The sequence below is a fragment of the Dinoponera quadriceps genome, unplaced genomic scaffold, assembly GCF_001313825.1.
Source record: "Dinoponera quadriceps isolate SergipeBrazil2010 unplaced genomic scaffold, ASM131382v1 scaffold405, whole genome shotgun sequence".
NCBI lineage: Eukaryota > Metazoa > Arthropoda > Insecta > Hymenoptera > Formicidae > Dinoponera > Dinoponera quadriceps.
The window spans coordinates 2,776,820-2,788,973 of NW_014554754.1; the positions used below are offsets into that span (position 1 = coordinate 2,776,820).

The following is a 12,154-nucleotide window of genomic DNA, read 5'->3' on the forward strand; positions in this document are numbered from 1 at the left end:
AAATGAACACAATAATATGATTGATTAAATATCAAAAACAATATAAAGGATGATAATCCTGCTTTTCTTGTGAAAAAGTAGTTATGTGTGGTGAAAAAAATAAATAGATCGAAGAAAGTGCGAGAAGTCTGACAAAGCTCGCGTACTGTTAGAGTATTTCCTAACCGATACTTCAACAAATCTGGTAAGACGCTAAAGTATATCCAACATGTCAAACATATTCAAAATGTCATTGAGATATGCAGAAAATCGAAACGAGCATCGGAATAGGTTTTTTCGGCATTATCAAACATAAATAATTGCTGGTTGATACACTGAGAAAAAAATTTCTCCGAATTTAATAAATTTTATTGCATCCAAACAAATTTCATCATTGGCATGCTCCAAAGAAACTAATGTTTCGATTAATAAGTACAATTGTTAAACTTTTCAACGAATATGTATTTTTACCTTAAACAAAAAAATTTGTTTAAATTAGAAATAACTTTCTTATAAAGAAATTATTTGTTTCATTTTACATATTTGTTTTATTTTACGTTTACGTTTTATTTTTATTTATTTGTTTCATTTTACATATTTACATATTGTAATCAAATAATATTTTATTTGGCTAAAGGTTTTATTTCAAATAATAGCATTTTTCCTGTTAAATAACAGAATTTTCTTGAACGAGATATTAACATTTTTACTCGAACAAAGAATATTTCGTATGTGTTGTTTCCATGAAACAAATTTTAGTCAAATAGAAATACTAAATCTGAAGAAACATTTTCCTTTGTGTGCAAAGCTATTGTGCGGATTGGCGGGTTCCAGCTCCAGTAAATACAAGGAGGATCAGCGGCAGGAGAAAGCCTTATAAAGTATGAATCATTCAATGTTACGGACGATGGTCACACCGGCGTCTAGGCCGTCCGCCGACGTAAGGTCGCGAATAGTATCGTGTCGACTCTGCGTGAGCAAACAGTGCGTGTCAGGCGCGGTTCGGATTTTTACCTGATCGATAAATCAATCCGACAGAAGATCAACGACGACAGATATGAGAATCAGGACATTCCTGATCACAGTGATTGTGATTCTGCTTATCTTCGGTAATTGTATAAATTGAGTGGTGAACTGTAATTAACGAAACTATGAATCGACGATCACAATGCGTAACACTTGCACATGAACAATATATTGGATCTTGTGTGCTTGAATATTAAATTTACAATAATTTTTAACAAACGATCTCCATAACAAGATATTTTTAAATTCTTCTTTAAAAACTTCTGAGCTAATTGCTTTTTAACGAAAATCTTATCGTGTTCTCTCTCCATTTCTCTCACGATTTACGTTTGTTTAATTCACAAACAGTGAATTAAATAAATGTAAATACGTAATGAAACGAATATATCTCAAGTTGAAATCCTGCTTCAACGCGGAGTTTGTTGTTGGGGACCGAGTCAACATCCAGTTTGTGTTATGTATGCATAATGGAAACTTTGCTCGCGGGAACCCCTTCACTTTCAACTGTTCACGATTCAAGAAGCAGTTTCGTTGAGGAAAGATCGGCTTTAGATCGGAGAACCAGCTGGTTACGTGAAGTACGGACGTCAATTGAGGAGGCGTTATGTGTGGAACCGGTTATCGCATTTATTCAAAAGATGATGCGGGTACAATTTCTTCGTTAACGAATGTGTCGAATTACATCACGTTCAAAACGTCATGGAAACGTGTGAAAGTCATTCAAAGGCACATTGCATTTTTACGATGTCGTACTTAAATCCTAACGTACTCAAGTCTGTCATGCTGCACGTGGCAAGACACGAGAGTCGTTACCGCGAATACGGAATTGGTGCAATTGCCCGTTAATTGAATGGAAATCAAAGAGACATTTCTGAGACAAAATACGAATTTAAAGTAACGAAATACGCGAAACGCTAGCTTCGGGGTGCCTTTCTTCTTGCGATATAAAATTTGCGGATGCGCTCACGTAAGCAGGATTTAAAAAATAATAATACGGTCTACCTGGAATGATGATATATCGACTGACAAATCTAGAGTGCGTAATAGATGAAATCACCAGAGCATAAATTGCTCTTTCATGTTACTCAGATACGCCAACGTATGCTCTTCAGACAGTATTATTCACTTGTCGGCATTTATTATAATTGTGTTACTACGCACACACGCGTAGTATCATACACATCATTCTCATGAAAAACCGCACACACACACACATACACACGCACGTCGTGCATCAAATCATATAGTAAGAACAGTTTCAGATGCATCTGTAAAATTTTCCATCGCCCGAAATGCTTCATGCGTAAAACTGCTTTGTTCGTTCGAAACAATTACAAAGCTGCAACGGTTTACTACGAATCGTGCACTTATTACGTCGACTACAATGTGTGCTCCTATATATATTTACCAAAGAAAATTGCGTTCTCATGACGGCATCATTACGCACCGCAATCGCTTCGCGATAATTAGCTGCTCGATGCATTGAGAGAAACTCAATTTGATTTTGAACGATCTGGGGTTACAGCACTTGCTAAACCCGGTCTCTACGGATGCAGAGTATATAAATTGCAAAACGATTTTGAAATATATGAATTCGACCCTGAATATATTATACATACAGTCATGCTTTTCATAGACACGATCTCGCATATCCGAGATGATATAATATTAAGTTCACAATCACGAACAGGCAATTGTCACTAGATTATATAATAATCCGTTGGAGAACAATAGGCCTGATAATTTGCACCGGTGTCGAATCGCGAGAAATAAAAGAGGACACCAGGCTTAGATAGCTTGATAGATAGTTACTCAATCAACGCGTTTTGCGAGGCAGAGCGGAGATCGTAACACTTCGACTCAGCCTCTAACACCATTCTAAGCTCAGTAAGAATTGAAAATACCTTTTATATTTGCGCAACAGAGCATGGTCTTTGTTATTTTTTCTATATGCCTCGGTTCCTCTTTTAAATGATCTGTGTATATAATGATTCGGTTGTATAAATTGTGTATGAATGAAAAGGTATTGGTTCGGTATCCAACGGGTTTGAATTCTGAATAAATCAGAGTTTTAGACTCGTATTAATAATTGTTATTTGAAACTTGTTTTATGTGTAGTACTCAGATTTGAAATAAGAGTTAGATGTGAGTTTTTCTAGTTGAATAGTGTTTGCAGATGCATTGTCAAATATATCGTATGATTCAACTAAAAGAGATCTAACTTCAGATCTAACATTGAATTAAAATTTGATTATCTCGCATGAGACAAGTTTTAAGTGACAATTATTAATATAAGCTCTAGTGTGCTAAATAATAAATAAGTTCTAGTATATTCTATATTCTAATTTACTACCGTATATAGCGAATACCGATGGACGTAAAACATCCGGTGGTGGACGCAGAAGTGGAGGATCAACATGGACTTCTCGAAACCGAGGTGGAGGTGGAGGATCTAATACGAGAACGACGCAACGACCTCGAAATACACAGACGAGTAGTAAGTGATGATCTAAATCGGTCTAAATCGATATTTTGTTCATGCATAAACATTTGTTATCATCATCTTAGTCATTTTCTATACACAGAGAAAAAGCTCTATAAGCGCATAATATTATTTAATATTAAGTAATATTCTGGGCATATTCTTAGAATATTAGACATAATATTCTAATGATATTCTAATAATGTTATTTAATGTTATTGTAATATTATATATTTTTTATATATTTAACTCTACTAGGGTTATTTTATTATATATTAAATATTGTTCTACTGAAACAAAGAAGTTCTTTAATATTTTTCTGACATAGCGTTACTCTTTCAAATAATTTATTACTTGTGACAACTATTGTAATGTTTAGATAAAGATATAAAAGAAATATGATATTATTTGACGTAGTGAGATATTTCTTGTTTGAGGAATCAATCTTTTTTATTTAATCAAACATTCATTTGTTTGCTTCATTCGAAAAAACAAATTTGTTTCAGTTAAAGAAATTTTATTAAATCCAAAGACATTTTTTTCGCTGTGCAGATTTTACTCATCTTCTATTATATATTAGATGCTATTATTTTATATTATTTGCAATGAGAGAGAGAGAGAGAGAGAGAGAGAGAGAGAGAGAGAGAGAGAGAGAGAAGGTTTCATACCGAAATCAATAGGTATTCGAGTTAAGCTTCTTTTCATTATTATCCCGCGAGGAATTGCGCCGCCGTGGTTTACAAATGTTTATGTATCTATGCGGTAGATCTCTTACCAAATCCGATGAGTCACGCTTCTCCGTATAGACAATGGCCTTCTATGGCTTCGCACGTCTTACATGTTCTTCATTGGATTTCGTACCTCCGGTAATACACAACGAATCTCATACGTTTGCAGGTTCAACGGCGAGAAATATAGGATGGAACGTACCGTCAAGTAACAATAATAAGGCGGCTAGTACCAATGTTAAGCCTTCGGCTCCAGTATCTGAACACGCCTCAAAAACCAGTGCGACGAATGCGCAATCAGGATACAATCCGTCAGCGAATAACCCGCCACCGTATAGCCCGTCGGGTATTTAACTCATCTTTACTACGCATTAATAAAGCGAGAATTGTCAATATAACATCGGCTAATTCAGTTTCTACGCTGCGAATATGCAAAAATAAACTGTGCTTAGTGGTAGCAATGAAACGGCGACATTTCGTGTACACTTCTCTACATTTGCAGCGTAGAAAATTGGACTTATACTATATGGAAAAAGTTGGATTGAATTAACCAGATAGTGAACAAATCGCGTTTTTGCTGAAGGGAACAGAATTTCCGGTTCTAATGACCCAAATTTGGTTTTTACAGCCAGAAATTCTGTTTCCTTTAACCAAAACGCGTTTGACCTGCCACTGTCTAGTCTAAATTCAACCGAACCTTTTTTCCGTGCGAAGATTACACAAATATGATATTTCCTCCGAGCTCAATTTGTAAATCTCCTAACAATATCACGATGAGAAGTCAAATTTTCCACGATAATTCTTATGATAATTGTCTCCAGGTGGATATTCTAAGCCGGCTAATAATCCTTACGGAGGCTCAGGCTACAATCAAGGATACCCGTCGCCCAACAATCCCTCGTATCCTGGAGGCCATGCGCCGTATGGCCAAGCTTACAACCCGTCTATGCATCATAATGCGCCACCAGCCTACAGTCCGCCTTACGGCGGGCAACCTTACGGCGGGCAATCTTACGGCGGGCAATCTTACGGCGGGCATCCTTACGGTGGGCAGTCTTACGGAGGACATCCTTACGGCGGACAATCTTTCGGCGGTTTCGGACAGCCAGCCGCCAATCCGACGTACGTTCAGCCAGCTATCGCACAAGCGCCGGCGCTCACCGTTCTCCAGCCGAGCCGACCGGGTATCGGCCAACTGGCCAAGGAAGCGTTGGTCTACTCCAGCGTGAGCGCTGGAGTAAGCGCAGCTGTGAACAGACTGCTGCCAGGTGGAATCTACGGTGGAAGTTCGGGAAGCAGTCACGGCGGCGGCGGCAGCAGCGGCGGCGGCGACCGTCACACCGAAATTACCTACAACAATTACTATTACAATCAATCGACTCCGGCGAGCGGGGAAGCGGCTGCCGTGAATAACGCCGCGGCGCCTAATGCTGCCGCGCCTAGTCCTGCAGCACCGGCCCAGCCAGCGGCCCAGCCACAGGCCGTGGCGGAGCCAGAGAAGAAAACCGAAGCTAGCGCGCCTAACAACGCCGCTCCGCCTAACCCGCCGAACGGGCCGAGTCCGCCGAATTATCCAATTTCTAATGACGATATTAAGAAGCTGACGGAGAATCTTTTCGAGATGGACAAGAACAACGCGTACAAGTACATCACTGTGAACCTGCAAGGCGAGACGAAGGAGGACAGCACCACGGACGACGCTATGTTGCCGTAAGTAACCCGATTGACCCACGCTATCCGTTAGAGTATCGTTAGAGAGCGGTCTATCTTATATATAGGGTTGGGTAAGTTAATTTTTGCGTTTAACTACTTCTGACCAAGTTAAATTAAAAGTTAATGGCCTATGAAATTAACTTAGTCAAGTTGGAAGCCTACCTGAGCAAAAACTAACTTGATTAAAAGTTAGAATTGAATGAACTTGTCAAAATAAAAAATTAGTTATGCAAAATTATGTATATGTATATGTATATATATATATGATTTTTGCACAAATAAAATCTTTTCATCGTAGATGAAATTTATGTGAAACAATAAAAATATAGTCTGTTTTAAGAAAACATCGACTATTTTGTATTCAGGATTCCACATAAAAAAAGAGCATTAGCGTTTAGAGAAAGAGAGAGAGAGAGAGAGAGACATAGATGAAAAAAATTCTGCTGACTTTTTTGTTTTTCTTATTCTCTATTGTCGACAGTTCGTAATGATTTAACATTGATGAATTATTTCAACTTGCATAAGAAAAATTATTAAGTTAAGATTGATGCATTTTAAATAATTTTAATTAAAATTTAACACGTTTAAAATTAACTAAGTTAACTTAAAAGTTATTAACTTTCTAATTTAACTTTCAATCGATCACTCAGTCCTGCTTAATACAAAGATAATTTAACTTTCTGAGTCTTATTAATTTTACTACTCTAGCTTGCTAACCGTCGCATCTGAAGCTTATGAAATTCCGACGATTAAGAACGTGTTGGCGTTATACGATAACTATGAGTTGGATGTCAAGAAAAAGGAAACCGTCACGCCCGAAGAACGTAAGGAGGAGTCCGAGCTGCTCGACAAATTTGTGGAGACCGACGTGTTTAAGACAGCAATGAAGTTTTTGGTCGACAAGGAATTCATTCCGAATGACGAGTACGAGTTCAAGGACACCCTGAGACGTATGTGGTTCTCGCAGTTCCAACGAGTCGAGGGTGAGCCGTCCAGTTCCGGCTTTGAGGCGATATTCTTGGCGGAGAAACTCGACTCTTATATGATCGGACCACAGAGTTGGATTTACTACGCCAAACAGGAAGCGCAAAAGAATATCGACTATCGCGGATACATCAAGGACGTCAAACTTGGAGACGTAAGTGTGGAGTATTTCAAGACAGTGTTATCGCAAAAAAAAAGACACGCGGGAGTATGAAAATGAGTCGGAAATTCTTATAACTAAGGCGTCAAAGTATTAACATAGAATTGATATTTAGAAATGATATTTAGACACAATTAAACCTTGAATGTTTAAGCATTAATAATTTGTCCTGTACGTATAATTAATAGTTCTTTTTACACTTTGCAGAAGGGAGAGGCCATCAAGATACGAACTGCGTTTAACATACCTGACACGAAGCACTCGGTCACAACCCTCCTCGTGGGTCTCTCGCCTGAGTTAGAGATGGCACTTTATACTGTATGTTTCTATCTTCGCCCGAACGACGTTTGCCCGGTTTCATTGGGCGGGAAGGAAGTTCTGTTAGTCTCGACCAGATTCAACTACTTTGGCAAAGATATCTTGATCGCCGGCTTCATCGCGGGATGAATTTCAGTTTAAATTCGAGTTATTCTGATTCTACATAACTTTGACGTTTAAATATTCAAGTAGACACTTTCTCTTCCTTTCTCTCTCTCGCTTTCTCTTGGAAAAGATACAATTCAATTGGATCTTATACGTTAAAACAACTCAGAATAAAAAGTATTTATGTAGGTACCTACTGTTTTCAGAATTTAATACATGTCTATCCAGTATGATGTATTAAAACATCATACTTTTTTATCCATTTACACTTAGATAAATAAGTGTGTATGTTTAAATATGTATAAATCAAGATTAACAGGAGAAAATGACGCGGGGGAATTTCCATTAATTATCCACACACACACACACACACACACACACACACACACACACACACACACACACACACACAAAAGTTTATATGTCTATAATAAAATTAGAAAATATAATATAAATATGCAATGCATACCTCGCGCATCCTGGTGCTCCTTTTCTCTAGTTCCGAGAGCTCCATCACCGGTATCACAGTCGGTCGTCCGTGTGCACATCGATTAGGAGATTTTGTATATCTTAGTAACTTCATTAGGGACTTGCACTGCTCGAAAGTTAGTTTGTCGCCGAACTTGATGGCGCCTGCGAACGATTTCCGCATTACGCAACTATGTGTATACTTTTAGAAAATAATATTTGTGTGTTTGCCATTGATGATTACCATGACAAGCCTCCGACGCTATGGCATTGCGAATAGTTAATGGTAATATGCTCGTATGATTGGCTGCATTACGGTTCGCCAATATGTCATTTAACAGGCTATAAATTCTCGGCAATATCTTCTCGCTTTTACAGTAATCATTTCTTGTAACCAAGCATTGCGGTATTGCACGTATTAACAATGTATTTTTCCTTAACGATCCTAAGCTGATTCCGTATTTCCTTAATAACATCTTATGGCATAAGAGTAAATTGCACATCTGTGTAGGAAATTCCACGGCTAAAGGATTACGTAAGTTTACAGAGAGTAGTCCGCCCTCGTTCTGTGCTTTGTATCCTATAGAAACAAATATATACATATATATGTATATATTAATGAATATTATATAAATCTAGAATATTACATAGTATATAATATATAATAGTGTAATATATTTTTCTAGAGTTTTAAAAGCTTAAAAAACGTGGTTTTTCCCATTTTTTTCTCGGATTTCTTCGATTTCTGTTCCAAGGATAGAAAATTTCGTTTAGAAAAATTCACGTCCATTTAGTTAAAACTTGCCACATTTATTTTTTCTTTAATGAAAATAAGAGACCGAAAAAATTCGCAGAAAAGTGGGAGAAAAAAATCGATTTTTTCCGAGTTGCCAAAATTATAATAATTTCATATTTGTTGAATAAAATATAGACGGTGATAAATCATAAATGGAAAAAATTAAGTCAAATTAAAATTCTTTTGAATTAAATAACAAACAAAGAAATAAAAATTATATTAATTCTTATTTGTGTGTAAAATTTAATGTTCGTGTAATAAATTTATTAAATATTATTAATATAAGCGCTATATATTTTCCGTTAGAAAATATTATAATTACTTACTGCGAAGTAAATTCTCGTAACGTATTCTCTCGTGGACGGCATGTTGATCTATCATTAGTAATATTTTCATTTGATCGTACATCATCCAGGCGGCGATGAATTCGTTGTTAATTTGATTAATGACCTAACGGAAGGAAGAAACATTCACTAAAGTGGCCCGTCATCGTCCAAGATGATTTATGACTTCGAGTAGTTACGTACCTTAATGCACTTTAATGAAGCATGCGACAATCTAAGCTCACATAATCTGTCTTTCAAATTGCACGGATGTACCTGTATTTTTTCGTGTTGCCAATTTCCTTGCACTATGAAAATGGCAATGCATCTGTTTAATTACATTATACGTAATATTGTTGACTTGATCTGCTAATAAAATTTGAAAGTTACTCACCCGAGATTGTACTATTGGAACCATTAAGATAATTTACGTTTGTCATTTTGTCCTGACGATATTGTAAGAGACCGTACAACTTTTGAGGCAGAAAATCGAATTGTCTAGTGCATTCGAGCAGCCGTTGGTAACGTGCGTCATGTGTAGGCAATGTGTCCTGTGCATTTTTCATAGAGCTGCGTTTCTTATTATTTGAACAGTAAGACCAATCGGACCACTCAGAACCAAGAGAGATATCATTCACAAAACCGTCATTTTTACTATTACGATAATCGCCTATTTTATCAGCGAAATCGTTTGTTATCGCAAAATTATCGTGCGTTTGTATCATATTAACACTATTGTGAGATTTTTTGTAAACTTCATCTTCATACGATTTTTTATATTTTGCACAAACAACATTTAGTTGGTTGGATCGACGATCGATGATTTTAATATCGTCACTTTTATTCTGTCGTTTGTTGACATAAGTAGTTACAACATTTGACGTGGTAGAAATTTTTCTTTTAATACCAGTTATGACGACTTTATATTTTCTCGTCAAAGGTGTAATATTTCTAATACGTCCATCAATATCGTCAGAGATAGATTTTTCTGACTTTAAACCTATTTGTTTCATTAACTGTGTGTCATATAAACAATTCATACCAGCGCAAACCGTGATTCCTTCCGTAGTACATTTAAACGCACAAGCTTTAATGCTATTTAATATTTTTTGCATATCATGAAACATTAAGAGCTTTTTGCCATTTTCAGTAGTAAATGTAAATTCATGTTTTTTAAGCGTAAGAAAGAACAGAATGAAGATATTTTTATCGTTAAATTTCGAGCGGAATGATACATCGAGGCATTTTTTGAAATCGTCTATAATCAGTTTCAGAATAAAGGAACAACTGATAAGTCTGTGATTTAGAAATATGCACTGCATCGCGTTTTTCTCCGACAGTCCGATATAGCCGTGATATTTCGTGTTATATTTTGCACTGCATCGAATCGACCATATACGATTCAGTGGTAAGTTCTTTCCGAACAATGCTCGTAAGATGTCAATTGGGCAGTGTGGCTTAGCGATTCTCAATGCAACCCTCCTTTGTTCTTCGTCTCTAATTGAGAATGATACCTGATTGAATCAATGTAAAAGTATTATGACACTTTTCACAGAAAATCACTGACCAATTTAATCATTTCCCACAAAGGATGCAAAACTGTCTTCAATGTTTCGAATCAGAGATCGACATCGATACAATTTCACTAAGCGTAAATTTCAATACATGACTATGATTCTCGCGTTTGTTCGCGAATAAGTAAAACTTGGCCATTTAACATTGAATATTTTTTTCGCCTGTTTGTAAGTGACTCATCGAAATTATATCGGTTTTAAATTTCTCTTTGAATAAACATTCCTGTTAATATTATATAATATTATGTTACAAATTATATCTTACTTTTAATTCTGCAACAGCCAGAGCTGCGATAAAATAACAAATAGTCTTTACGTCTGAGTTTTCCCTCATTCCGTGGAAACCATAAATAGACACAGTCGTACCATGTGAAGGTCTCTGTTCTATTTGTGTTAAAGTCGGCGCACAGCCTACTTTGTATACCTTGAACAAAACATGCAAGAATATACCTATCCTCTAAAATTTTTGAGAATAAACATCAAACACTGACAAAAATTGCATGCTGCTCATTTCATACAGTAAATAATACACGTTCATTTGAATTCCAATGACTATAGATGATACCTTCATAAATGTTTCCATCGAATTTCTGTACTTTGAAGCTATGGTAAAGGAATCAGACAAGTGACGAATACTTATTAACATACGATTATTTGACTCAGATAGATCGTAGGTCCCTTGCTGATTGTTCATAGTTTTTGCGTTACATTCTCCGATACTTTCTAAAGTATCTTGCCGGATTCCGTTGCCGTTATCGATAACTTGAATTTCGCGTTTCTCTGTATGTATTCTTATCGCAATTGCTGCAGCGTGTGCAGCCAAAGAATTCGCGACCTGCAATTTTTTTTATAATTAAATAAGTCTCATATTACAAAATATATGATAAAGTTCTAAGTCGATAAAAAAATATATATTTAGCTTCATTATGTTACGTAACACTTAACGTACAGGAGATCCCTCAAGATATTACGAGTGAAATGATTCTTCATGGAAAACTACGTAAAATATGCAAGATAAAATTCCGCGAAGTAAATTTACGTGAAATTTCATTTCCGAGAAAATTGAAATAATCATAGGCAATCATTATAGCATTAATATTGATTAAAGTACTGAAAATTAAACCGATTGCAATGTATAGTAACATACCAACTCCAAGACGCACTGCACGAAAGATGTGACGTTTGACTTCGTCAACGTTTCCAGTTTTAATTCTGAGTTGCTTGCCATTGTTCTCAAAATGTTGAAGCTGTAGATCAAGACGCGAAGTTATTAAACATACGAATGCAACAGGTTACATTCCTCCACGATATCTCCATCATGGCACGCATTTAAAACGAGCCAATCACCATCGGCGTTTGTCAAATATTCGGTTTTTCTGCACTCTCTGCACTCTTACTACACTCAAAAGTTTCGAAGTACTACAAATTTCGTAGCACTTGTGTTTTTTTGTCTAAGTAAATAAAAGCGAATGCATTACCTCCATTTTCCTCGTCCTAG

General features: G+C 36.4%; 4 protein-coding genes across 4 annotated transcripts; 1 reads left to right on the plus strand and 3 right to left on the minus strand.

Moving 5' to 3' along the window:
• The first annotated feature begins 925 nt into the window (after window positions 1-925).
• Window positions 926-7,687, plus strand: LOC106741506. The gene is made up of 6 exons (XM_014613615.1): window positions 926-1,088; window positions 3,368-3,502; window positions 4,385-4,561; window positions 5,037-5,925; window positions 6,637-7,066; window positions 7,280-7,687. Exons 1-6 carry the CDS (start codon window positions 1,037-1,039, stop codon window positions 7,517-7,519), a joined length of 1,923 nt encoding a protein of 640 aa, XP_014469101.1. The 5' UTR covers window positions 926-1,036; the 3' UTR covers window positions 7,520-7,687.
• Window positions 7,688-7,987: 300 nt separating this feature from the next.
• On the minus strand, window positions 7,988-9,483 carry LOC106741507 (DNA mismatch repair protein MutL-like). The gene is made up of 2 exons (XM_014613616.1): window positions 9,086-9,483; window positions 7,988-8,543 (listed from the first exon to the last, which is right to left on the minus strand). Exons 1-2 carry the CDS (start codon window positions 9,168-9,170, stop codon window positions 8,155-8,157), a joined length of 474 nt encoding a protein of 157 aa, XP_014469102.1. The 5' UTR covers window positions 9,171-9,483; the 3' UTR covers window positions 7,988-8,154.
• Window positions 9,246-9,908, minus strand: LOC106741508. The gene is made up of 2 exons (XM_014613618.1): window positions 9,477-9,908; window positions 9,246-9,390 (listed from the first exon to the last, which is right to left on the minus strand). The coding sequence occupies exons 1-2, from the start codon at window positions 9,805-9,807 to the stop codon at window positions 9,263-9,265; spliced, it is 459 nt and encodes a 152-aa protein (XP_014469104.1). The 5' UTR covers window positions 9,808-9,908; the 3' UTR covers window positions 9,246-9,262.
• Window positions 9,909-10,016: 108 nt separating this feature from the next.
• On the minus strand, window positions 10,017-11,887 carry LOC106741286 (DNA mismatch repair protein Mlh3-like). The gene is made up of 5 exons (XM_014613097.1): window positions 11,804-11,887; window positions 11,222-11,491; window positions 10,922-11,113; window positions 10,125-10,596; window positions 10,017-10,033 (listed from the first exon to the last, which is right to left on the minus strand). Exons 1-5 carry the CDS (start codon window positions 11,882-11,884, stop codon window positions 10,017-10,019), a joined length of 1,032 nt encoding a protein of 343 aa, XP_014468583.1. The 5' UTR covers window positions 11,885-11,887.
• Between the last annotated feature and the right edge of the window lie 267 nt (window positions 11,888-12,154).

What these genes read in the sequence shown, in the direction of transcription:
- LOC106741286 (XM_014613097.1), bottom strand. Translation starts at nt 11,884, where the DNA reads ATGGCAAGCAACTCAGAATTAAAACTGGAAACGTTGACGAAGTCAAAC. An exon ending in TGCAGTGCGTCTTGGAGTTG is followed by an intron (nt 11,492 to 11,803) that starts GTATGTTACTAT and finishes AAAAAATTGCAG; the next exon opens with GTCGCGAATTCTTTGGCTGC. An exon ending in TGGCTGTTGCAGAATTAAAA is followed by an intron (nt 10,597 to 10,921) that starts GTAAGATATAAT and finishes TGATTCAATCAG; the next exon opens with GTATCATTCTCAATTAGAGA.
- LOC106741507 (XM_014613616.1), bottom strand. Translation starts at nt 9,170, where the DNA reads ATGATGTACGATCAAATGAAAATATTACTAATGATAGATCAACATGCC. An exon ending in TTACGAGAATTTACTTCGCA is followed by an intron (nt 8,544 to 9,085) that starts GTAAGTAATTAT and finishes TTGTTTCTATAG; the next exon opens with GATACAAAGCACAGAACGAG.
- LOC106741508 (XM_014613618.1), bottom strand. Translation starts at nt 9,807, where the DNA reads ATGATACAAACGCACGATAATTTTGCGATAACAAACGATTTCGCTGAT. An exon ending in TTCCAATAGTACAATCTCGG is followed by an intron (nt 9,391 to 9,476) that starts GTGAGTAACTTT and finishes CCATTTTCATAG; the next exon opens with TGCAAGGAAATTGGCAACAC.
- LOC106741506 (XM_014613615.1), top strand. Translation starts at nt 1,037, where the DNA reads ATGAGAATCAGGACATTCCTGATCACAGTGATTGTGATTCTGCTTATC. An exon ending in ACGGACGACGCTATGTTGCC is followed by an intron (nt 5,926 to 6,636) that starts GTAAGTAACCCG and finishes TTACTACTCTAG; the next exon opens with CTTGCTAACCGTCGCATCTG. An exon ending in AGGACGTCAAACTTGGAGAC is followed by an intron (nt 7,067 to 7,279) that starts GTAAGTGTGGAG and finishes TACACTTTGCAG; the next exon opens with AAGGGAGAGGCCATCAAGAT.